General features: G+C 49.6%; 1 protein-coding gene across 1 annotated transcript; it reads right to left on the bottom strand.

Moving 5' to 3' along the window:
* Positions 1-589: 589 nt before the first annotated feature.
* On the bottom strand, positions 590-23,145 carry DNPEP (aspartyl aminopeptidase). The gene is made up of 15 exons (XM_082191848.1): positions 23,008-23,145; positions 22,786-22,852; positions 19,394-19,482; positions 19,110-19,223; positions 18,253-18,378; positions 13,091-13,221; positions 11,760-11,844; positions 11,494-11,598; positions 10,679-10,756; positions 8,816-8,899; positions 4,760-4,920; positions 3,594-3,633; positions 2,409-2,510; positions 1,668-1,835; positions 590-1,002 (listed from the first exon to the last, which is right to left on the bottom strand). The coding sequence occupies exons 1-15, from the start codon at positions 23,011-23,013 to the stop codon at positions 952-954; spliced, it is 1,407 nt and encodes a 468-aa protein (XP_082047974.1). The 5' UTR covers positions 23,014-23,145; the 3' UTR covers positions 590-951.
* Positions 23,146-25,721: the final 2,576 nt, after the last annotated feature.

Here is a 25,721-nt window from a genome sequence, read left to right as displayed (position 1 = left end):
GAAAATGCACAGGAAAGTGTGGGATAACACTTGCATTAATGCAATGTCATCTAACCTCCTTGCAAACAATTCAGGAGGAATGCTCAGTGAACAAGTCTTCTGGAGCTCCCTGAGTAAGGAGATTCCATTCATTGGTATCTTAGGGCTGCCATACACCCAGAATTTCCTGGAAATTGCTGGGACTTGGCTGTCAAAAAACAGTGTCCAGGTGGAATTATCTGGGAAAATCAGAACGTACGTCAACCCAATTTTTGTGTCCGGATTTTGACTTTTGAAATATGGCAACTATGGTATCTAGGCAGCCAAGTTTCTGGGGATTCCCTCATCCATGGCAAGATAAAATAACCCCCCCCCCCAGCTACTAGAATTATGGATAGAAAATGGTGCTGAACAGTGCATTCCCACAAACGTAATCTACCTGGTGTGATCTTGTGTACTTGCCTGTGTATATAATGCCTCTCAGACATTGCTTGCTTGGCAGCTAGTATCTCTCATTGACATTTTGAGAGAGGCACTTCACACAGGGCGGTAGCTAATTTAGAACCCAACCAAGTGAATGAGCAAAGGATGTGGGAGTGGGATGATCCAATTAAAAGTATGCATCACTTGGCATTTATTCAATGCTAGAATTTCATCCATAATTTCAGTGCCCACTTAAAGCACCAAGATGACTGTAGATAGCCCTTGAACATGTCATTATCTTGAATAAAGTTTTCTTTCAGCTACAAAGGAGCGAGGATGAGCTGTTCTATGGCACAGGCTCTCTGGATCAGGCCCTCCTGGCTGTACGCAAGCCTCAAATGCCCAGCCTCTTTTGGAAAATGACTGTAGAAAGGGGGGGAAAGATGCAACTCTCCAGAAGCAGTCGTTCCATGAGCCGCTGTACAACATGTAATTGCTATCTGGCCAGGGAGAGGGGGCGTTAGCCGCTTCCTGTGCTTGAGATGCTCTTCAGTTGCTCAGCAGTCCCTGATCCAGCACTGGGAACAGCTCAAAGAAGGCCTGGGAAAGAAGGAAGGAAGGAAGGAAGGAGGAGAGAAAGAGGAGGAAGAGTCAGGTTTGGTGGGGGAAGAACAACCCTCAGGGGGGGGAACGGGGCAGCTGTCAAACACACACATATGATGGCGTCACCATGGCAGCAGGAGAATCGTGAGGCACCATGTTGCCACAGAAACCGATCACCGACTGGAGGGCACCATCGTTGCCATGGTAACATACAGACAAGATTACAAGGAAGAGATAGGGAGTGGGCGGCAGCAGGGCTCAACCTGCAACCCGGGGCGGGGAAGATAGTGACCTCGATACGTATGGATACCTTGTTCCTGTCTGCCAAGCTCTTCTCACACTTTGTGCCCCCCTCCTCCCCAACCTGCTCCCCAAACAATACATAGGGCCAGAGGGAAAGCTCTCTGTTTACGTTGCCCTTCCCTTTTTCCTGGCCTGCTCCTAACCGTACAGCCAAGGCCCGTGACAAGAGAGTTTCTTTGCGAAGGAGATACTCCTCTCTCACGCCACTCAGGCTTCCTCAGTCTAGCCTAACTCACAGGGCAACCTGGGAAAGGGGTGGGTGGGAGACCTGGGCAAACACCCACACCCTTGGAGGCAGCAGAAAACAGCTCCACTCAATGCAAACGCTTTCCCTCTGCCCCACCTGAGCTGCCACCCACCTTGAAGAGAGTGATGGACTGCAGGACGCTGGAAGTGCAGCACATCTCGCGGATGGAGTGCATGGCCAGCTGCGGGGAGCCCATGTCCAGGACGCGCAAGCCAAGGCGGGAGGCCAAGATGGGCCCAATGGTGCTGCCGCAGGGAGAGTCATTCCGAACCATGAATTCCTGCAATAGGCAAATGAATTGCTTTCTCTTAAGGCTCCTGAGCAGCTGATTTGGCCTTGACACTGTCCAGGGGTTGGGGACTCCCTTTAGTTGTTGGACGAGGCCATTAAGAAGGGCGGCCAGATATGGATCTACCGAGCGTCGATGATAGGAGTGGAGGAGGTCTTTGGGGAGAAGGTTCTGGGCACCTATGTGCACAACCCCAGCATCAAGAGACAGCCATGAGGTGGAAATGCTGTCAACACTCCACAGACCTTAAAACCCAAGAAGGAACAGCCAGGGGTTGGAGACAGAAGAAAGCGGGAAAAACCCATCTTCAGATAAGGGGTAAGGCCTTCCCCATAGCATTTAATCCTGAAGGCCCACCATTTCTGGTCCTATCTCCCGCCCCCCAATGGCAGATGGGGCATCTTGCCCCATTGGTCCCTGGCTGCAGAATCCACAGTACAGGGACATAGCACTTGTGTATTTCCCTACGTTGGCCGATCCAAACTCACCCTCTAGTGGCCACAGTATTAAGTGCAAGGGGAAAGCTTGGGAGTAGCTCTTGAGGTAGAGAGGAACAATGCTTACTTGCAGGGGGACGTCCACACGGCTGGCAATTTCTCGGATCAGGGCCTCGGTGACAGCAGTAGAGGCATAGCGCTGGTTGCTGTTCACTTTTATTGTAGGGCCCTGCATGAGAAACCAGAGGATTCAGAACAAAAAGATGTACTAAGAAAGGAGATGTGGTCTGCATGCATCAAGAACATAAAGCTTTGCTTCCCGAAAGCATGAGCTGCAACAGAGAGAAGGCGGTGTGGAAGCCAAAAGGAACCACTGGAAAGCAGAGACCTACCCCACGGCAATCTTGCCCCAGAATAATGCAGTAGTTCTATGTATCCCCACACAGAAACAAGCGCAGGCCTGAGTCTTCCTTTGGGCTTTCAGACATTATTCCGTCTGCTCTTCTGGCTTGTGGGATCAGCAGATGAGCAACCACCATGAGCCCCCCAGTCATGGGATGGGACCAATGCTTGCCACCAGACATCCAAAGTCCTAGAACAAGCCCGCTGCCCCACTAAATACAACAACAGAAAAATCCACTGGCATAATCATTCCTTCCATCTACCGTAGCTAGGTGTGAGTGACATTGCTTATGTAGGCAAAACAGCACCACTACCCCAATACAAAATCTTAAGGGGCTTAGGCAAGCTCCTAAAGTTTGCAGAAGTGCTACAATATTTTTATTTTGGGGGAGGAATACCCAAAAGCCAAAGGAGGATTGAGCATGCTCAGTGGGCACACGATACTGAATAATGGGCAAGGGGGAATGAAATGAAACACCCTATCAGAATGGCAGGGGCAGTTGGCTGAATCCAGAACAAGAGCACTGCACACTACAATATTCTGTTGCAGCTCCAGCCTGTAAGGTATACATCACAAATATTGAAAAGGACAGGACTGTAACTAACATGTTGTTTCCAGCAATTGAATAACCTTTGGCATGCTTCCCAACATCTAGGCTACGGGAGCAAAAGCAAATCCCCCACACACCCCACCAGCATCTCCAAAAGCTCATTCTTACATTCAGAGGCAAAGTTTTGTGTATTAAAAACCAATGTTATCAGGTCTTAAAGAAGAATTAACTTCAGTTTCAGGAGTAAGTTTTGCTATCTCCCCCGTTCAACTTGCGCTGAGGAGGACTCTGCTACTGCTTGCAGGGAGTCTGCCTTAGTTTTCCACATTTCATTGTTGTCTCGTGGCCCCGTCACCTACCTTGTGGAACTCTGGACGGTGGTTCTTATCGTGCTTGTCGCTGCAAAAGGGAGCATCAAATTAGACCCTGGCCAAGTAGATCCAAACTCTTATGAGGCTGAATTTCGAAGAAGAGACAATGGAATTAAACTAAGAAGAGATGTGGTGTTATTTCAATGCCTGGGAGCATTTTCAAAAGAAGCAGTTTTTTTTGGGGGGGGCAGAGTGGCGCTCCTGATGTGTCAGTGAGAACACCTGTACGCAGATTTATGCACAAAGGACTTTTATTAGAGCGGAGACAGGCATTCTGGGGAAGAGGAACACTGCCATATGCCAGTGGCAGGATGAGAAAGACCCTCTTGACAGTGATGCCTAAGAGCTGCATCTAGCCCAAGGGCACCATTTGCCAGGGGGCAGATTCAGCGCTGGGTACATCATCTGGAACAAGTACAAGCCAGACTCGGAAGGCAGAAGAGCACCTCCATTTTCTGACTTTCAGCATACGCTGCCTTCGACACTGCCAAACTGTTTTCTAGGACCATGAGGCCTGGGAGAAAGAAAGTGCATTTGTCGGGGAAGGCTGAACATAACTACTGGTTCTGCCTCAATCCGTGTCCTTTGCCAAAACGCTACCCCTGAGGGTGGTTCCAAATGTTGCAGGACAACAACTCCCGTCATCCCTGACCACCGGCCATGCTGGCTGGGACTAATGGGATTTGGAGTCCAACAATGTCTGCAGTTGGGGGGGGCAGATTCCCCAGTTCTGCTCTGGAGGGGTCCAAGGCCCAGGACCTCTGCTCAACAGTTTAGGGAGCCTTACTCCCTTGTTATAATTGAGGGGAGGGCCTTTAAATAGATGACTTGGATTTTGCAGATTAGCCTAAACTGATAAAGAGATGTTTCTGACCTCAGGATTTTCAAGTTTGAGAGTTGGTAAGTCAGACAGCTTGCATTTCTATCCTACAGTTTTAAGTATCAAACAATTTCGTTTATAAAACCATGGGACTAGATTTTATTTTATTTTTTAATGAAAGCAGAGCCTCTTTGAAAGCCGAATTCCACAACAGATGCCAACTTTTCAGCTTGTACCGCAAGCCAGCAAATTCACAGCAGAATGCCTAATATTTAGTAAAATACTTGCTAAACCCTCGTGCATTTCTTCCTGTTGGGCACAGCAACATACTCACGCATAATTGGGGTGCACAGCATGGGCCATGTCAGCACTGATCATGCAGGACTTTGGCACGGCTTCCTCAAAGGCTGTCGAGTTCTGGGGCGAAGCAGAGATGCGCCGAAGGACAAGTTCAGTGAGGAGCGAGCCAGCCCCCTGTGCACTCTGGGAGCCAACCTGCCAGATAAGTCAAGTCAGTAAAGGAGCCAGCAAGAAGAGCCTTTTTAACCCAGAAATATTCCACCTCCCATCTCAGTGTGATGTAGCAGTTAGGAATGCTGGCTGATGATGGGTGTGGGGAACCTTTGCACCTCTAGATGCTGCTGATATACAGCCCCCATCAAGCAGGGGCAACAGTCAAGGACAACAGGAGTCAGCAACATCTGGAGAAGCAAACATTTCCCACCCCTGGACTAGGACCTGGAAGACGAGGGCTCAAATCACCGCTCAAGCAGCAAGGTGGATGGGTGAGCCTGGGCCAGTCCCTCTCAGCTGAGCCTATTTCACAGGGTTGCTCTGAGGATAAAATGGAGACAGGGAGAAGCAGGAATGCCACCCTTGAGCTCCTTGGAAGAAAGGTGTTTCATAAATGAATTAATAATGTTTCAGAGAGCAGACCTGTTCCTGCCCCTTAAATTCTCATAACATTTCCCTTCATCATCTATCAAACCATCAGGTGGAGCCACTCTCCAAATAATAATATTCATCTAATGCTCAGAACAGGATTTCACTTTCCACTTCTGCAGCAACACAGGAGGCTGCCTTATACCGAGTCAGACCACTGATCCATCTAGCTCAGTATTGTCTATTGGCAAACGGAGAGGCCAATAGTGCCTTGAGTGCCAAGGAAAACAAACATGGAGCCTGGCACGTTTCCCTGCGCAGCTCTGCTGGCTGTCCGTCTGATACAAAAGTCCTTTCGGCCTCTGCCTCTTGCCGTTAGCAGAGTAAACACAGCGGTGAAGCAAATGCAGCATGTGGGTAATAAATCCAGAACACACAGGCGTTTCTTATCTTGTTAGCCTTTAATCTTGAAGTAAACCAAATCTTACATCTGTCCGGGTGACAAAGCACACATCTTGCACCCTCTCTTCGCTAAAAGCGAAACCAGACTGCAACTCTCAGAGTCAGACCACTCCCAAAGAGTTTCTAACCACGCCTCAGGTAAGAGACGTCACCACAGAACTCCTTAACCCTGTGAGTTCTGAAACCAGTAACACCCCCTCTCGTCTCGAACCCTGAGGGAAACTGTGAACCCCTATTTACAGACCTCTTTGAGTTCAACTCACCTCCCATTGCCTTTTGCCTCCCACTGGCATTCATCCCAGGCAATTGTTGAATCCCTTCCACACTCCCAGAATCACACTGTGCGACACTTTCCCACGCACCCGTGACCTGAAACCCCTCTGACCCACTTGGGCCAGCAGTTGTGTCTTCTCCGTCAGACTTTTCCCCCTCTGACTTGACAACCCATCCGTGAGCTTTCTCCATTACGCTTACCGGAGATGAAGCCTCACACCTGGACATTCCTTTCACAACCCTTGGAGATGCCCAAACCTGCCCTGACCCCTGACCCTGGACCTGGTCCCCATCACCGGGTTCTGAACCCTGATCCTGGACCTGGTCCCCATCACCGGGATCAGCCTCTGCCTCCCTCTCCTCCCCTTGAGGAGACTTTGCACCCGTCACCTGGTGACGTATTCCCTTTTCCTTGAAAAACTCCTCCAGAGCAGACCCAGTAAACTGTGACCCTCGGTCGCTCTTGAACCCTTGCACCCTGGTGGAGAACCTTCGTTCCACCTCCGCAACCCAATCCTGGATCAGTTGCGCCACCTCCCCCTGTGATTTGAGAGAGAAACACCAGCCAACCTGGCTGTGGTCATCTGTCAGCGACAGCACATACCTGGCCCCACCCAGACTCTCACACCTCATGGGTCCTGACAGATCTGTGTGAACAAGCTCAAAGGGCTCTTTGGCTACCCTCCCAAACCCGGGAAAACCAAGTACCTTTGCATGCCCTGCACCCTTGGGACCTCCTCCCACATTTTGTGATTTTACACCCTTTTGTGCACCTGTGCAACTTTTGCACATGACTGGGAACCTTAGCACACTGCACCTGTGCTTTTCCAGCATTCCCTCCACCCTCCAGAGGTGACTCCAGAACAAAGGAATTGTTCTCCCTCTGCACGTTGACCAGTTGTCTCCCTCCTCTGAAAATGGAACAGGTGTCATTTTCAAAACAAACATTGTATCCCTGCTTCATTAGAGCTGATACAGATAATAGACAAACAATTCAGTCCCGGCACAACGTAGACCTCTAGCTCCTCCTGTAAAGGAGAGAAAAACACGTTAGCCACACCACAGACTGATTTTTGTGTTCCGTCTGCGAACATAACAGTCATTGCAGTTGAAACAGCCCTGCAGTTCCGCATTTCGCCAGCAGGTTCGCTTATCAGGTGACGACTGACAGTAGTATCCAAAACCCAGCGCGTCACCGTGTCCTGGCTGGAGTTGTTCTTCACAGTTGCCATAGAAGCAGTGATAAGAAAACAACCCTCCCCAGTGTCTGAGCCACGTCCTTCCCTTGCGTTCCCATGCTGGCCTCCTCTTCCAGACTGATTCCCCTGGGAACTCAGCTGGTTGACCTTGGCAAACTTGGCAACATCCTGTCTTGCCTCTCTGCTCCGGTGGGGGCAACTGCCACGCAGATGTTGAACTCCAGTGGAAAAACACTGCCCGGGGCTCCTCCCAGCTGGCCTCCTTCTCCTTCTTCTTCCAGAAAAGCACTCCTTGCCAGCTTTGCCCCCTCTGAACCGCCATCTCATTCCAGCAGGCTTCTTAAACTTGCCTTTGGAATCCTTCGCCCCCCCGACCTGCTCACCAGCGCTCCTTGAGGCTAAAACATCAGGAACAGGGGCTACAGCCATCTCTAGGCTTTTGTATTCCTTCCCCAGGGCTCTGGCCTCCTGCTGAAGCTTCACAGCAAACGCAGCAGTACATCCCCAGACAGCCCTTGCTCACTTCACGTCCTTGCCCAACTTCTTAGAGTGAGCTTTCCAGACGGAATGTCCTCCAAAACCTGGCTGCCTGCCATTGTCTTCCGTTCTCCCAAGGGTCCCCAAGCTTACTCACAGCTTATCCAGCACCCCGTCCGGAGAGACGATTTCCTGCTGCTCTCGAACACAGCACAGGCAAACCTTTGCGTCTTTCAGCTAGCTGCTTGCCTCAAAACTCCGGCCACGTCTTAGTGGTTAACTTTTCACATGGCAGCTTAAGCTCAAAACCATGTTCCTGGGACTGAGCCATCTCCTTCTCCCCCGGGGTAAGCTTACTCACGACAGCAACAGCTTCCTCCGGCCTCCGGCAGATCGGCCTCCCAGCGAGCTCCTTCCAGCCTCAAAGACAGCTCCGGCTGGCCCCAGCAACTTTCCTGCTGGCATTCCCCACATGTGTGGCATTCCTGCAATGCTTCAAAGCTTTGGCAAACTGCCCATAACCTATTGGCAAACGGAGAGGCCAATAGTGCCTTGAGTGCCAAGGAAAACAAACATGGAGCCTGGCACGTTTCCCTGCGCAGCTCTGCTGGCTGTCCGTCTGATACAAAAGTCCTTTCGGCCTCTGCCTCTTGCCGTTAGCAGAGTAAACACAGCGGTGAAGCAAATGCAGCATGTGGGTAATAAATCCAGAACACACAGGCGTTTCTTATCTTGTTAGCCTTTAATCTTGAAGTAAACCAGATCTTACATCTGTCCGGGTGACAAAGCACACATCTTGCACCCTCTCTTCGCTAAAAGCGAAACCAGACTGCAACTCTCAGAGTCAGACCACTCCCAAAGAGTTTCTAACCACGCCTCAGGTAAGAGACGTCACCACAGAACTCCTTAACCCTGTGAGTTCTGAAACCAGTAACATTGTCTACACTGATTAGGAGCAGTTCTCCTACCTGGAGATGCCAGGGATTGAACCTGGGACCTTCTGCATGAAAAGCAGATGCTCTACCCCTGGGCTATGGCCCTTCCCTCTTTTCTACCTAGAATGTGGCCTTGCCCATCCACAACTGTCTCGTACTGACCTCTTCATTGTCATAAAGTGCAACCAGGCGCACATTTGGCTCTTTGGCAAGAGCTCCAGGCCCTTCGCTGGATTCAATCAGCGCCTGTAGAAAAACATAGGGGGAAAAGGTTAGGGAGTGCCTAATGGGGCAGGATAGGGAGTGCCCTGGGACAAAAATATTTGCTACTAGTCTATGTGTTGCTATCTTGTGAGCTGACTTCTTAAAGAAACCATGTCAGCGTCTCCCTTCATGTTCTCAGTACGTTAAATTCTGTACTTGCAATTGAACTATTTTTCTTTAGTCTGTAGGTTAGACTGGCCTCCGTGGCCTGAACATTTGCAAAGGTTCTCTACTGAGCCGACTTCTTAAAGAGTATCGGTTTTTCTGCAATGCTAGATCCCTTCTGGCACCACAGGAAAGACTACTTATGGCTTCTGACTAGATGTCTGCCCCCCCACCTGTGCCCATCCTAGGTATCTGGGAAAGTATACAAGCTCAGGGACTGTGAGTTTTGTGCTTCCAGCTGTCTTGGGCCTCTAACTACAGCAAATGGAAGGACTCCCTTGGGCTCAACTCTTAAGCTGCAGTCCCATGTCAGAAAGCTGGTGTACTGGGGAGAAGAGTGTCACCAGGGTAGATAACTGGTGCCTTTGTAGTCATTTCACAAAAAGGGAAATTTAAAATCATATGCTGCTTCTGCTGTAGTGCAACAGTTCTGGAAAAAGTTGTACCTGGGCTTCTGGGAATTGATATATAATGAGTTGAAAAAGATGTTGAAATATACATTTGTTAAGAAACCAGAGGCTTTTCTTTTAGGAATAGTAGGAAATGAGATAAATAGAAAGGACTGCAAACTTTTCCAATACGCAGTAACTGCAGCGAGAATACTACTGGCCCAAAGATGGAAAGAGGAACAACTACCGACGTTAGAAGAATGGAGAATGAAACTGATGGACTAGGCAGAACTAGATAAACTAATGGGGAAGATCAGATATCTACGAGACCAAAAGTTCATCGAAGATTGGGGAAAATTTTCAGATTATTTGAAATGTATTTGTGATGAGCAAATAACGCTAGTGGGATTTCAAGAAGCTCTGTGAATGTTTGAGTAATATTGTGTTGAAGAAAAATAAGAGAGTGAAGGTATATAAAATGCAATATAAAAATTAGGAAATGTGTAATTAAAAAATTGAATAATGGATGATTGTTAGAGAGGCTGAAGGAAGTCCAAAAGAGAAAATATGTGATAAATTTAGGTTGGATATTATAAATGTATGTTGGAAAATTAATAAAAATTATTTATATAAAAAAAGGAAAAAGCTGTACCTGTCAATGCCCTACCTTTTGACAAAACTTTACAAAAGACCCAAGGCCCATGCCTGATGCTACATAAAAATAAACACTGCACTTGGCTGCTTCTGACTTTCCCCTCACCTCCCCCCCCCACATGTGTGGTTTACTTCCATGTAAACCACAGTCTTCCTTTTCATGAGCTGGAACCCTTGTGGTTCTGCATAACCCCTCCATTATTTGAAATGTTTCTCTACCTGTTGCTACACACAGAGAGAGCCCCAGAGGTATATTTCTGCACACAGCCATTCCCACAAACATAGGAATAGTTTCACCATGCAAAGTGGTTAAATGGGTCACCCCACCTTTTGGCTGCAAGAGTGATGGGTGATTTTAGTACATGGGGTGTGGTGGGGATGACATGTGAAACAATAGAGCAAGGGTTAGAAGTAGTTTCTAGGTGACTTCTGGGGGAAACACAAGTTATTAGAGCAGATTAGAGGATGGCTCCTTTCCATGGCACTGATGGATCACAGAAGAGGATTCATCTCTGACCCGACACCCCCCCCCCCGACCGCACAAAGTACTCACCTGCAGGGCACAGTAGCTGCTGTGGAGATTGTCCAGGCGAGGGGAGAAAATGAACTCACTGAAGGCACCACCTAGTGTCTGGAGGAGGATTCACCAGAAAGAAAAAATCCTGAGCTGGGACCAACCTTTCCCTGGTTCAGTCTGTCTGCCACACCACACATTCTCCCTGCAGGTTTTGCAAACGGGTTGGAGAGCGGCATCTGGGATCTTTCCCCAGGAGATGAATGAGAATCTGGAACAAGCATCTCTCTCTACGCCTCTCTCTCTCTCAGACCAAACGGTGGGGGACCTGTAGTTCTCCTGATGTTGCTAGACTACAACCCCCACCACTGACCATGCTGGCTGGTAGGAAGCTCACAGGTTCCCCATTGCTGTGCTAAAGGAAAGTTGCATGGAGCTAGAAAATGTAATGAGTTCAACCATGTGACCCTTAGAAAGCTAGCTCTGTCCAAAACCAAAACCCCACTGCCAACCCCTAATGCACTATCTATCTACAGTGGTGCCTCGCAAGACGAAATTAATCCGTTCCGCGAATCTCTTCATCTTGCGGTTTTTTCGTCTTGCGAAGCACAGCTATTAGCGGCTTAGCGGCTATTAACGGCTTAGCAGCTATTAACGGCTTAGCGGCTTTAAGAAAAAGGAAACAAACTCGCAAGAACTCGCAAGACGTTTCGTCTTGCGAAGCAAGCCCATAGGGAAATTCGTCTTGCGGAACGACTCAAAAAACAGAAAACTCTTTCGTCTTGCGCGGCATACGTCTTGCGAGGTACCACTGTATCTGTATGTCTATTTATTTAATAAAAAAGGGCACTCACAGGAGGCTGCGTATCCACCAGGCACAACTCCATCTCCACCACCTGCTCCGGTTTCACCTTCAGCTGGGAGCAGAGGAGGGCCAGCAGGGCTGGAGAGTGACGACTCTGTGAGAAAGAAAAGTTGTAAGAAGGTAAAAGAGACATACTCCACTCTGGAAAGCTGCCAATTCTCTCCTTTGTTTTGGACCTGCCTACTGCACCTCTCCAGCCAATTCAACAGCATCCTTGTGTCTCTCCCCCCCCCCCCGCTGCCTCCCCAGCCTTACCTGGAGAGATGAGGTACAAGCTGTGTCTGTCTTGGACGTCTTCTTTTCCAGGGCCTCCTGGACTTCTGTGGCCAGAATCGGGACCCTGGGAACGGCAGGTGTGTTGGCTGTTTAACTGGCTTGCTCATTATTGCTGCTTCCTGGGAAATTTGGCTCCAAGAAGCAACTGGAGCCCACGGAGCCACCAAGACCCAACAGCACAAAACACTTCCAAAGAAGCCACTTGGTGAAAGTCAGCCCCCCGGCAGAGCGAGAAACTCCGTAACTACGCCTCACCTTTTTTTCTCAGGGAACATCCCTCCCATTGCCATCACATCCCCTGCCATCGTATTGGTAGCATGGTCCTGGTACCCAACAGCCAAGTGCTGAGGAACCTGTGGTCCTCTAGACCAAGGGCGGAGAACTGGATCCAGCCAGCAGCCTGTATCCTTATCATCTCCAGGGGCCAAGTTTGACATACTGGCAGGGCCACCCCACTGTCAACCACCTGGTGTCACAACGATGTCAGGTGGGCCACTTTCTTGCTTGTACGGTACATGAAGCTTTGAAATCCTGACAATCAGCTGAGTGTCAGGGTTCCAGCACATTATGCACAGCTCTGTGCAAGCACCACCTGATTGTTGGGGCTGGCACAGAGCCATGCAAGGAGCTATGCACAAGGCTTGGAAGGTGATGCTGATCACACAGGCAAGTGAGTATGGCTTGGTTAAAACTTAGACAGGCACGTGACAAAGACCATCATTTCAGCAGGCATTTTCCACTGGTTTTCTGCTTTTATAATGAATTTTAATTATTCTTTTTCTCTATAAGGTGTAGTTTTCTTTTAAAAATTATGTACGCTGCTTAGGAATTCTGAACATTAAGTGGCCTATAAATATTGGAAGTAAAAAAACACACCAAATAAAGATGGGGTGCCAGTAAGCCCTCCAGTCCCAGCCAGTCTGATACGACTTATACACAGAATCCAGACCAGGGCCTCTCTAGGCAATCCTAGAGCACAGAGTATTGTATCAACATAGAAAGCTGTCATATATACCAAGTCAGGTCTACCTAGCTCGGTGCTGTTCAGACTGGCAGTGGCTCTCCAGGTCTTCAGACAGGGACCATTCCCAGCCCCCACCCCTGGAGATGCTGGGGGGCTTGAGCCTGGAACCTTCTGCATGCCAAGCAGATGGTCTTCCTCTGAGCTAAGGTCATTCCCCATCACCCAAGGGGATCAAACTCTGCAGCTGCCTCTCTTGCTGAAAGGCAAATGACAGGGGCCTGCTGCCCCTCGCCCCAACCCACCATGGAATATATGAGCACAGAGGAACAGCAGTTTACACACTCACAAGTGCTGCTCTGTGTTTGGCCCGAAGCTCTCGTTCACATTGCGCTGGAGGTGGATGGCCAGGTGTGGGATGCGGAGGATGGGCTGCTCCACCCACACCAGCTGCTGCTCCAGGCGCCCTGTGGACAGGTCCTGAAATGGAAAACAGAAGGGGGACATCAGTGTAGGGTGTGGGTCATTCTGCCACTTTCACCCACTGGCATAATGTGGGAGAGGGGAGGAACAGGAGAGCGGGATTAAGGCAGCAGCTGGGAGCTAAAGGCTCTCATTGAACCACTGGTCCACCCAGCCTAGTGTTGTCTACACTGACTGGCAGAAGGACTCCTTCACCGCCCAACTTGTAAATTCCAGAGATCAAACCAGGGATCTAATTGCAAAGCAGGTGATCTTCCACCAAGATATGGCCCTTCTGGAAAATAGAGCTATCATGAACAATCTAACAAAAGTGCCCATGCAGGGGGGGGAAAGGCAGCTTTGCAGGGGGGAGAGGCTGGAAAAGATTGGACCAATAGTGCAACTATGCCCATGGTTCCACCAATACTGACAATTAGCGATTTCAGAGGTAGAGGTGTGTGTGTGTGTGTGTGTGTGTGTGTATGCTTCCTTCCCCCTATGCTACTGGCTTGGATGAAAATGGGAGATCCTCCCCCCCTTTAAAGTTGTTTAAAAACAACAACAAAAAGAAGAAGAGATCTGTTTCAGCCCTGAGCATCTGTCTTTAAGCAACTCAGAAAGAATGCAAAAAAGAGACCCTTGTTCTCAAAATATGCCAACTAAGAGCATTTATGACAGCATTTTAGAACATGAGTTTGGAGGAACTTTTAGAAAGTTTCACATTTCAATTTGGTAAGAGTGTCACCATAACTATGCACGCTTCCATTCCCACTTCCCTAATAAATCTTCTGGCCCACACAGACCATGCACCTATGCTTGCAGGAACCTCATCTCCACTTGGTTTAAATTAATGTTTAATTTTACTCTCAAGTAGGTGTAGGTGTGAACAGAATTGCAGAATGGAACAAAGCCCCCAACATCTTTTTGATCAGAACTTTCATCTCTTCATTGCTTTTGGTTTCAGTCACATTCAAACAAGTACTTTAAAGTATGCAAAGTATGACACACTTTGAACTAGACTCCAGTCCTACTCAAGTGTAGCTAGGCAACCAGCTCCACTGAACACACTCATGTTTACCAGGGCAGAAAGCACTGATAGGGTAATTCATTAAACAGAAGATTAAAATTGCTGGTTTTTAATAACACTTTTATGGACTTTGTCTCCAGGGAAGGATATTCGCTGTTGGAACCTTTGTTGTATCTCAGTCTCAATCAAAACAATGCAATGCATGCAGCTTGATTATTCCACATGATAAACACTTCAGTTTCCTTCATCAAGCACCCTCAGAATATGTCAATTCATGTTAGCATTTAACAAACTACTTAAAAAAACAACCCAAGACAACCAACTAAAATCTTCAGTTTAACAGCATATAATAGCAAGAACCCCAAACGAAAAAAGCAACAGCTGGGCAATAGAGCTATCTAGAGTTTGAACTTGTGGAAACTGAGCTATTACTCACACCTAACCCAGGGCAATGGTGGAGAGGAAGTAGCCACATTCAAATTTCAGCCATGTGACTCCAAGGTTCTCACATTACTGGAGTGGCAACCGAAGACATCATGCTGTAGGACAGGACAATATCTGGCCCTCAGATGTTGTTGGGAGTCTCCCAACTTCCGTCAGCCCCAACCAGTGTGGCCAATGATCAGGAATGATGCATGGTGGGAATCCAATGTCATCTAGAAGGCCAAGTTCACCAGTCCTACTGCAGCAGCTCCCAGGCTGCAAAGCAAATATAAGAATAGGCCTTGATGTGCAGGTGATGGAAACTTCAGGCCAATGCAGCCCACCAAAGCTGCCATATGTCTGGATTTTCCCGGACATTATCTGGATTTCAAAGGGGGGACAGATTTCCGAAAGGTGGCGCTTTGTCCCGGATCTTAGGCAAGTTCTTTTGGCTCAACAATTTTGGAGGTGTCCTGGTTTTTGAAATATGGCAACCCTACCCACCAAGTCTCTCTATCTGGCCCTTGGTACTCTTCCCTCCTCAGCCATACCCTTTAGTAGGTCTACCTCCTGCCCTCCTTAAGTGTTTCTTCCTAACTGGAATATGTCCTTGTCAGTGTTTGTAAAAAAACAAAAAGAAAGGGTTCTGACCTCCCTTTGTTGCCTCAGCCTGGTCCTCGGACCCTTGTCGGCATAAAATAGTCCACGAGAAAAGTATCCTTGCAGAGTTTTATTCTTAAAAGTCTTTCTGCAAAAGCGACTGACCAACTGTACACACATCAACACTACCAGCTTTCACTAACCAACCAACCCAACCAACATTTCTCACTCTATACAGTAGTGCCCCGCAAGACGAACGCCTCGCAAGACGGAAAACCCGCTAGACGAAAGGGTTTTCCGTTTTGGAGGCGCTTCACAAAACGAATTTCCCTATGGGCTTGCTTCGCAAGACGAAAGCCCATAGGGAAATCTCCGGGGACCTCTTTTAAATGCTAGCGGTGGGGAGCAAAGCCTTTCCCCCCCCTCCGGCCTTCAGAAGAGGTCCAAGAAGGCTGGCGGGGGCCAAAAGGCTTTGCTCCCCAGCGCCAGCATTTTAAAAGCAGTCCGGGATAGCAGGGAAGCGCTTCCTGCTATCCCGGATGGCTTTTGAAGGCAGGAGAGATCCGCGAAGCCTGGGCGCGCTGCGCGCAGGCTTCTGCATGCCGGCAAGTCTCCGCCAGCAGCGGCATCGCTGCCTCTGCTGGCAGAGAGATCCGCGAAGCCTGGGCGCGCAGGCTTTGGCATGCCGGCAAGTCTCCGCCAGCAGCGGCAGCGCTGCCGCTGCTGGCAGAGAGATCCGCGAAGCCTGGGCGCGCTGCGCGCAGGCTTCGGCATGCCGGCAAGTCTCCGCCAGCAGCGGCAGCGCTGCCGCTGCTGGCAGAGAGATCCGTGAAGCCTGGGCGCGCTGCGCGCAGGCTTCGGCATGCCGGCAAGTCTCCGCCAGCAGCGGCAGCGCTGCCGCTGCTGGCAGAGAGATCCGCGAAGCCTGGGCGCGCTGCGCGCAGGCTTCGGCATGCCGGCAAGTGTCCGCCAACAGCGGCAGCGCTGCCGCTGCTGGCGGAAAGGTCCGGGAAGCCTGGGCATGCCGGCAAGTCTCCGCCAGCAGCGGCAGCGCTGCCGCTGCTGGCGGAAAGGTCCGGGAAGCCTGGGCCGGACAGCTTTTGAAGGCAGGCGGGGGGAGCAAAGACTTTCGCCCCCGCCAGCCTTCAGAAGAGGTCCAGGACCTGTTCCGAAGTGGGGAGGGGGGGCGGGGACACCTGGCCCCGCCGCCCCACTTCGGAAAGCTGTTCCGTAGTGGGGCGGGGGGGCGGGGACACCTGGCCCCGCCGCCCCACTTCGGAAAGCTGTTCCGAAGTGGGGAGGGGGGGCGGGAACACCTGGCCCCGCCGCCCCACTTCGGAAAGCTGTTCCGAAGTGGGGCGGGGGGGCGGGGACACCTGGCCCCGCCGCCCCACTTCGGAAAGCTGTTCCGAAGTGGGGAGGGGGGGCGGGGACACCTGGCCCCGCCGCCCCACTTCGGAAAGCTGTTCCGAAGTGGGGAGGTGGGGCGGGGACACCTGGCCCCGCCGCCCCACTTCGGAAAGCTGTTCCGAAGTGGGGCCGGGGGGCGGGGACACCTGGCCCCGCCGCCCCACTTCGGAAAGCTGTTCCGAAGTGGGGAGGGGGGGCGGGGACACCTGGCCCCGCCGCCCCACTTCGGAAAGCTGTTCCGAAGTGGGGAGGGGGGGCGGGGACACCTGGCCCCGCCGCCCCACTTCGGAAAGCTGTTCCGAAGTGGGGCGGGGGGGCGGGGACACCTGGCCCCGCCGCCCCACTTCGGAAAGCTGTTCCGAAGTGGGGAGGGGGGGGCGGGGACACCTGGCCCCGCCGCCCCACTTCGGAAAGCTGTTCCGAAGTGGGGAGGTGGGGCGGGGACACCTGGCCCCGCCGCCCCACTTCGGAAAGCTGTTCCGAAGTGGGGCGGGGACACCTGGCCCCGCCGCCCCACTTCGGAAAGCTGTTCCGAAGTGGGGAGGGGGGGCGGGAACACCTGGCCCCGCCGCCCCACTTCGGAAAGCTGTTCCGAAGTGGGGCGGGGGGGCGGGGACACCTGGCCCCGCCGCCCCACTTCGGAAAGCTGTTCCGAAGTGGGGAGGTGGGGCGGGGACACCTGGCCCCGCCGCCCCACTTCGGAAAGCTGTTCCGAAGTGGGGAGGGGGGCGGGAACACCTGCCCCAGCCGCCCCACTTCGGAAAGCTGTTCCGAAGTGGGGCGGGGACACCTTCTGAAGGCGGGCAGGGGGCGAAAGTCTTTGTCCCCCCTGCCTGCCTTCCCAGGGGCTTTTAAATCGCCCCGGGCAGCGAAGAAGTCCTCCGCTGTCCGGAGCGATTTTAAAATGCCGCCCGCCAGCATTTTAAGATCGCCCCGCACAGCGGAGAAGTCCTCCGCTGTCCCAGGGTTTTTTAAAATGCTGGGGGTGGGAAGAAAAGCCCTTGTCCCCCCCCCCCAGCCTTCAGAAGGTGGTTTCCCTAGGAACGCATTAATTGATTTTCAATGCATTCCTATGGGAACCGTGCATCGCAAGACGAAAAAACCGCAAGACGAAGAGAATTGCGGAACGAATTAATTTCGTCTTGCGAGGCACCACTGTATATACGGTGCAGGCCGCTGACTCATGCTGACCCAGCTTTTTAAGCATTAAAGAAACAGCGGCCAATTTTCAGCCGTGACAGTCCTCTGATAATACCTTGTGGGTGTCTGGATAGAAGATAGAGAGGACTATGTGTGTGTGTGTGTAGAAATTACTCAGCTGTCCAAAGATAAAAACTGCATTAGCTTCTTTTGTGCACTTTTTGTCTCTGGCCCTCCCCACCCCCCACTGGCATGTGGCCCCTGGAAGGCTGTCCAGAAATGAATTTGGCTCTTAGGCTGGCAAGTGTTCCTCACCCCTGCCCTAATGTGACATGGCTGCAATATTGGAGGTAAAGTCAGGTCTCTTCCAGTTGGCAAAACCTAAGCATTGAAGAGCTCCTAAAGTCACATAGTATACACCACAGTGCAGGGCCCCGGCCAGGACTAACCTTGACGATGACTCTTCCTGCAACAGAGAGGTCACGGTCGAACCAGGTGCTCCAGATGCCCCCTCCATATGTCTCTACAGCCACCTGGACTGTGCCCTCCTGGCTACGTTTTGAGCAGCGTTTCACCTGGATGACACACAAGGACATTCATATGTATATCCCAACAGCACACACTGAATTAGCTCCTCACATTGTAAGGAACTGACCCAACAACAAGAAATGGGGCCAGAGTTATTGTCATAAGATTGGGTGGCAGCTTTGGATTTTTTGCAGTTACATTCACCGTACACATATATACCAAGTTGTGCACTCAATTGGTTGGTATTCTGTATGCATTTATTTGGCCCATTGCTTTTTCTTTAGTGTTAAAAGATGTATTTCAATAAGTCCAGTTAAAAAATCCCAACCAACAGTTGTTGTTTTTTTAAAAAAGGAGTAGAAGAAGGCAAATCCAAAGGGATGTTGTCCAGACTGCTGCCAGAAGGAGGAAGCAAGTTTATCACAATTCTGCAAACACTGGCAATCCAATAACATAGGCAAAAGGAGCGGCCGAAAACAGTATTTGCAGGGATGGGGAACCTGTGGCCCTCCAGTTTTTGTTGGGAGCCCTACCTCTCACCATGACTACTGGCCATGCTGGTGGGAGTTGGAATTCAACAGCATCTGGGGGGGGCATAAGCTCCCCACACCACCCATATTGGGTATCGGGACAGGCCTGTTCACAGAAAGTCAATGCAAAGGGGAGACAACAAATAATGCAGGACTGAGACAACAGAGGGCTACAGGAAGGAAGGAATGCTAAAGAGTACCCAGGGGCATGCTAGGCAGTATTGAGGGGGGGGGGGGTTGCTGCTTACCCGCAGACATGGACTGTCTGTGTGGGCTCCGATCAAGCTGAAGCCATTGCCTGGCTGGTACTGTCCCCCAACAGCAAAGGCGATCAATGTCGAGAGGTTTCTTGTCACAAAATACTAATATGGCAGGGGGAGGGGTTAAAGAAAGAGTGGGAGACATCAGTGTTTTACCCAGTTCCCTAGATGGGGTGCCTGGCCGAGGCCTCATCTGGAGCACCCCACTCCTTCTCCCACCACCCCAATTCCCAAATAAGAAAGGGAAGGAAGAAGCCGCTCTCTTTCCTCACCTTTCGGTCAGGCTGGATATCCCAGTGTTCAGTTTCCTTCAGCTCCTGGAAACCAGCCTGAAGCAGGCGGCTCCGACATTCGGCCACCACTGCAGGAGAGGAAAACACAAGCAGTCATGAAGGGGGCATGAAGACACTCACCCCCAGCTGGCCAAGCTGCACGCAGAAGCAGGCTTCAAGGAGACATTTGGCTGCCCTGAATAAGGTGGACGTTTGTGGGACTGCTTCCCCCTCCCCCAATTTTGGGACAACTGTAATGCTCTTCACTTCGGGGTAGCCTAAAGTTTCAGCTGATGCAGAATTCTCCTCCCAGAAATTTAACTGGGGACAAGTGCTGGGATCCTGGGATCTCCTTTATCACTTCAGCTGCATTGGCTCCTGGTCCATCCCCAAGTTCAATTCACGGGGCTGGCTATTCTTCAAAGCCCTTTATGGCTTGGGAACATACACCTTCAGGTCTCGCCTCTTCCCAATATGTCTGAGTCCTAAGATCAGCTTGTAGGTAGTCTTTCACTGGGTACATTTGTCTTGGAGCCTCCCAGAGTGGCTGGGGAAACCCAGCCAGATGGGCGGGATATAAACAGTAAAATTTATTATTATTATTATTATTATTATTGGTTTTTAGGAAGGCTTACAAGGTCTTTCTCTGTGGCAGGCTCCCTACTCGGAATTCACTGTCCCACAAGTTTTGATGGCAGAGCTTTGAAAGACTGGGGTATAGGTAGGTAATTGAATTATGAAATTTCCCCTGACACATGAGACTCTGAATGATACCCCGCATCCCTGCCAAAAAAACCCAAAATCAGCATGATGCAGCTTAAACTGCACTCACAGGCCTATTTGTACTCTTGAACCCAAGCGTGAGAGTCATATTGTAATGTTATCACCCTGACTTGCTTACCCTACCCTAGCAGCAAGCATAGCCTCAGCTACAAAGCCTTTTGTGGCTTCCCAGCCTCTGCAGGTGAACATCCATGTTACCACACCTTCACAGAAATGATTAGGATTTGCTGCCGCCCCTGCACATGGAAGGATAGGCAACTGCTCAGAACATCCTCTGGGTTCAGATGTCCACAGAGAGCAAACAAGAAATGTATTAAGCAAAGCAAGATAAACATGTGAGGAAAGGTGGGGCCAGACTGAGCCGAAGAGGGTACAGAGAAAAAGCACTTGTGGTAAATAAATTCTCATCTGCACAGGGCTCAAGCATTTACCCTTCTAAGGCTCCTTCCCTAGAAATGTTTCTTGTGACATCTCTGCACAACAAGCAGAATTAAGTGTGAAGCCCTAACAAAGAATGGTGAGTAATATTCAGTGCTAGTCCAGATCAGATCAGATCCACTGAAATTAATGGGCATGACTAACTTGGATTCATTTATTTCAATGGGTTTACTCTGATTAGAATTTAGCGGAATACAAGCCTGAGCTTGTACTTCTGCCCACTGAGCATCCAACACAGTGGAGAAGATAAACCACCCTCCTTGTGTTTTAAAATGCTCCAGTGAACCTCCTTGAATCAAGCAGAACCTGTTTGAGCCTCTACAAGGGAAATGAAACAGATGATTCAATGAATGGCACATTATGCTCACCAAGACTTGCAGATAAGGAACATGTTGCATGCATTAAAGTTCTGCAGAAAATTATGAAAGTGGAATGAAAAGCATCCCATAATCTTCCAAAAGTTTAATTATTAAAAACATTTAAACACCAACTTATTCAGAATTTCAAGTAGTGAACAATCAACTGCATCACAGTACAAATACAGTAAGACGAATGAGAATCCTTAAAAATTACTCAAGCTACAAGTTAGAAATGATTGGGCAAATAACATTTTTTCCCCTGCCTGGTGCCAAAAAGAGAGCATAAGTACCAGGCAAGGCAATTTAGGAAGGTTGCTACCAGGGGGACTATAGGCTGATAAAAGCCCTTTATTTTGTTGCTGGATGCCAAACATCTGACACAGTAGTCACCTGGAGAGGTTACGTCTACACCATACATTTAAAACATTCATACCACTGTTGTCATTGTAACCCCCTAGGAATCCTGGGAACTGCAATTTGTTAAGGGTGCTGATCTCACAGAACTACAATTCCTAGCACCCATAAACTATAGTTTCCAGGATTCTCCATGTATGTTAAACTGCTATAAGAGTGCTTAATGGTGCAAGTGTGACCACAGTCTCAGCAGATCTTAAAGGTGGGTGCCCTCAGGCTTAAGGGCTGAATGCAGCATCCAAGGTCTCTATCTGGCCCTCAGGCCTTTACCCACTCCACAGCCCTAATGGCTCTGCTTTTTCTTGACTAGAATGCATACACCTCACATTTATTTATTTCTAATATAATTTTATTTTTTATTTTGACAGAGTAATAAGAATAAATAAATATGAATAGAAAATGTGCACCCCACCCCCGAGACCATTCCATGGTCTCTATCCAACCTCCCAAAATTTCAACACCTCTTGCGATGGTTTGACCCCTTTCCGTTTTAACAGTACGAATTCTACAAACACTTTCCATATCTCCTCAAATTCATTTCTCCTGCATACAACCCGTCTTACCTTAATAGCACATATTAATATATCATTAATGGCTATACAGTGGTGCCTCGCAAGACAAAATTAATCCGTTCCGCAAGTCTCTTCGTCTTGCGAAGCATGGCTATTAGCGGCTTAGCGGCTTTAAGAAAAAGGAAACAAACTCGCAAGAACTCGCAAGACGTTTCGTCTTGTGAAGCAAGCCCATAGGGAAATTCGTCTTGCGGAACAACTCAAAAAACGGAAAACTCTTTCGTCTAGCGAGTTTTTCGTCTTGCGAGGCATTCGTCTTGCGGGGCACCACTGTATCCCACACCACTTTATACCATTTTTCCATTTTATATCCACCTTGCCCCTTTCCACTTCCTAGCCATAGCTGGCAACTTTTCCCTTGTTTAAAGGGAAATTCCCTTATTCCGAATAGGATTCCTTGCAAGAAAAGGGAAAAGTTGACAGCTATGTTCCTAGCTATAATAACTCGTGCAACTGTCAATAAATTTGTGAGCAAGTCCTTCCCAGCCTGTGAACCTTCCACGCCATCATAAATTGATAATAATGGTACTGCTGGACTTTCGGCCAGCTTTAACCCAGTGATTTCTGTTATCCCTTATGTACCCTCCGCCCCGCCCCCCCTATTGTGCATATTTACACCCCTCACACCGCGCATTTAAAGCACACTGCTTACCCCCCCCCCCGAATCCTGGGAAGTGTAGTTTACTCCTTCGGAAGAGCTACAATTCTCAACACCCAGTTCCTGGGATTCTTCAGGGGGAAGACATGTGTTTTAAATGCATGGCAGACCTCCCGTTGGAGAAGTACTTCCCGGGCGTGAAGCCCCCGGTCCCGGGCTCCGTCTTACCGTGATAAGGGGAGGGGCTCCGGCTGATAAACTTGAGCAGCTCCTGCGCCGCCTGCTTGGAGCTCGCCTGCGGAAGGAAAGGGAGCGAGTCACGAGGGGGCACCGGAGCAACCCGGCTTCGCCTCTGCGCGGACGCCCCAAGGCCACGAGGCCTCCCGAGAGACCCTCCGCGCTCCTGCCGCCCCCGCCCCTCTCAGCAAAGCCCCCTCAAGCTTATACTACCTGCATGGTTGCCCTGCTCCGGCCCGGCCAAAGAACGAAACCCACGCCGCTTCCCTCTCTAGCAAGAACCGGCCCCGCCCCGCCCGGCTGCGCTGGGCCTGCTGGGCCTTGGGAAGGGAAGTGGCGGGCGGAGCCCCCTCTGCAGGCAGCTCTCGGTAGGGCCCGGGACGCCGCTTCAGAGGTCCGCCGCCGGCGCAGAGAGCTGGCCGTACGTTGCAAACGCGATGCTTGCCATAATAAGCCACCTTTTCATAGAATCACAGAACTATAGTTGGAAGGGACCTGAGGGTCATCTAGTCCAACCCCCTGCAGCTGGCATAAGTGTGTTCCTGCTCTGTGCAACCAAAGGCCTACCAAGTGCCTTTTTCTGGTGGGACGCATACTCCTAAACATTCTGTGACTCAGTTTGGCCTCATTGAGGGGCAGTATTTCAATATCAGTAGGAAAATGAGAGTACCCCTAAACAATTTTTAAAAACACACACAAACCACTGGTCCTACCCATGACTTTTAAGGCTCCGTTTTCAGCGCGTCTGAGTGTTCCACCACTGTAACTTATGTGTGTCGCCATCGCCAGCGTAAGGAGTCTTGCACCATATCCTAAGGCTCAGGGATGGGGAACCTGAAGCCTAGGGTTCATATGCAGCTCTCCAGGTCTCTCTGGCTGGACCCTTCTCACCAATGCCCTCAAGTGCTTTTGCCTTCCAGGAATGTGTCTTTGAATCGTGGTTGCCTAGAGGGAGGATGCAGAGAAAAATTTGGGAAGTGAGGAAACCTCTGGTTTTTGCATTACTGGAACGTACCCTCTTACACAAAGGTAAGAATCACATCTCTTGCCCCACATGTGGTCCCCAGAAAGTTGTCGATGAGAGAATATGGCCCTCCAGCTGAAGATTTCCCAACCCCTCATGCAGCCCATCAGCCAGCACAGCTTCAGTGTAGGATTCTGCCCTAAAGCATAGAACAGGGAATAATCACATTTGCAGGTGAGCTCAAACTCTCTGATGCTATATTCTCTGCATAATGAGGTGTTTGTGCCAGGGCAGGGAATTAGAATGTCTGTTTTCACGAGCAGGCTGCAATCCTATGCCCACTTACTTGGGAGAAAGCTCTTTTGAACAAGATGGGGCTTACTTTTGAGTAAATATGCTTTGGCTTGCTAGGTCAGATTCTCACTTTGCAATTCTTATGGTTGTAAGCATACCTGAATCTGGTGTGGGGACTTGCTTCCTGACAAGTGTTTTTTGCTGTTTTTCTTTAAGATAGAAATCAAATTTCCAGTTGTCACGGTTGCAGAAATAGTGCAGCACAGTATGTGCGAAAGGCTGGGGAAACCATGCAGAGATGTTAGACATGGTGTACCTACATAATGGCAAGTGGCCTGCCTGACTGTTCTAAACACGGCTCTCTGTTTAGTTTTGCCTTATCTTAATATCTGTTCCCTCTACTTCAGCACGTATTCCTCTGGCCTTTATAAGCGCATATGAACCTCTCTTTCCTTGTTTACTATCTCGGCATTTGTGAAAACATTGTGCACCCTGCTGTCAGAATAAAATTCATATGCTTTACCAATTAAGTCTATTTCTGAGAAAATAATTCAGCGCCACAGGTTGGAGTGAAGATGAATACTGGATTGAAAATACATGCAAATTACTTCAGAGCCCTCATTTTATTGTCAATGTTGCATATAGCAATTGAATCTAGATGTGATGTACAGTATATTTTTACCCTCCTTGTTTCTCACAACATTCCTATGAGGTAGGTCCTTTTCAAAATCCCTATTTTGCAAATAAATAACTTGTTTTGAGCAAGTTTGTGCCTTGAGTAGAACTGAAATCCAGGTTTCTCCAAAGTTTTCATCTAGCTCATATCTGCCAGCTCTCCAGCTTTAATGAAGTCACAACACATGTAAGACACGGATGGGTTTCCTTCCCTAAGCAAATGTGCTGGGTAGAAGGAGTACCCTTCCCTCAAATAAGATTTTGACTGATATTGTGGGGCTGAATTCTTGGGACATTCTGTAGCTATTCCAGGGGACTTTTGCTATGATGTGCTTTAGTTTACAGACCTGGCATAGCTCAGTCGGCAGAGCATGAGACTCTTATTCTCAAGGTTGTGGGTTCAAGCCTCACATTGGGTAAAAGATTCCTGCCTTGCAGGGGGTTGGATTAGATGACCCTCATCGTCTCTTCCAACTCTATGATTCTATGGTCATAAGTACATGTACCTGATTTAACTCTTTACAGCCATTGCATATTGTTACCTCTATGGCTCTTGGTTCAGAGCCTCGGACTGAGCAAAAAATTTTTATATCCTGCCTTTCTTTCAAAGAGCTCAAGGCGGTGTACGTGCAGCCGCACAAAAACCTTGTGAGGTAGATGAAGGTGTGTGTGAGAGAAAATAAACAACTGTTTGACTTTTAGAAGACATCTGAAGACAGCCCTGTTCAAGGAAGTTTTTAATGGTTGATGTTTTATTGTGGTTTTTAATATTTTGTTGGAAGCTGCCCTGAGTGGCTGGGACAAACAAACAAACAAACAAACATGACTGGGTCCAAGTTGACTTATTGAGCTTTGTGGCTGTGTGTGGATCTGAACTTGGCTGTCCAAGACCTAGGGATTCTTAGCCACTGGATTGCCTCTTACAAGGGTCAAGTGAACTGCAAGCCATGGCACTGCAGAGTGCTGTATACACTCCTGCTGCATACAGGCTCCT

Source organism: Podarcis vaucheri (genome assembly GCF_965113315.1).
Source record: "Podarcis vaucheri genome assembly, chromosome: 1".
NCBI lineage: Eukaryota > Metazoa > Chordata > Lepidosauria > Squamata > Lacertidae > Podarcis > Podarcis vaucheri.
Note: the sequence above shows the minus strand (reverse complement) of the source record. Positions and strands in the feature narration are given on the sequence as shown.

Bases quoted from the DNA above. Each gene is read 5' to 3' on its own strand.
- DNPEP (XM_082191848.1), bottom strand. The intron at 11,845-13,090 runs GTGAGTGTGTAA...TGCCGTTCCCAG, and splicing joins CCAAACACAGAGCAGCACTT to GGTCCCGATTCTGGCCACAG. The intron at 11,599-11,759 runs GTAAGGCTGGGG...TCTTTCTCACAG, and splicing joins CTTGTACCTCATCTCTCCAG to AGTCGTCACTCTCCAGCCCT.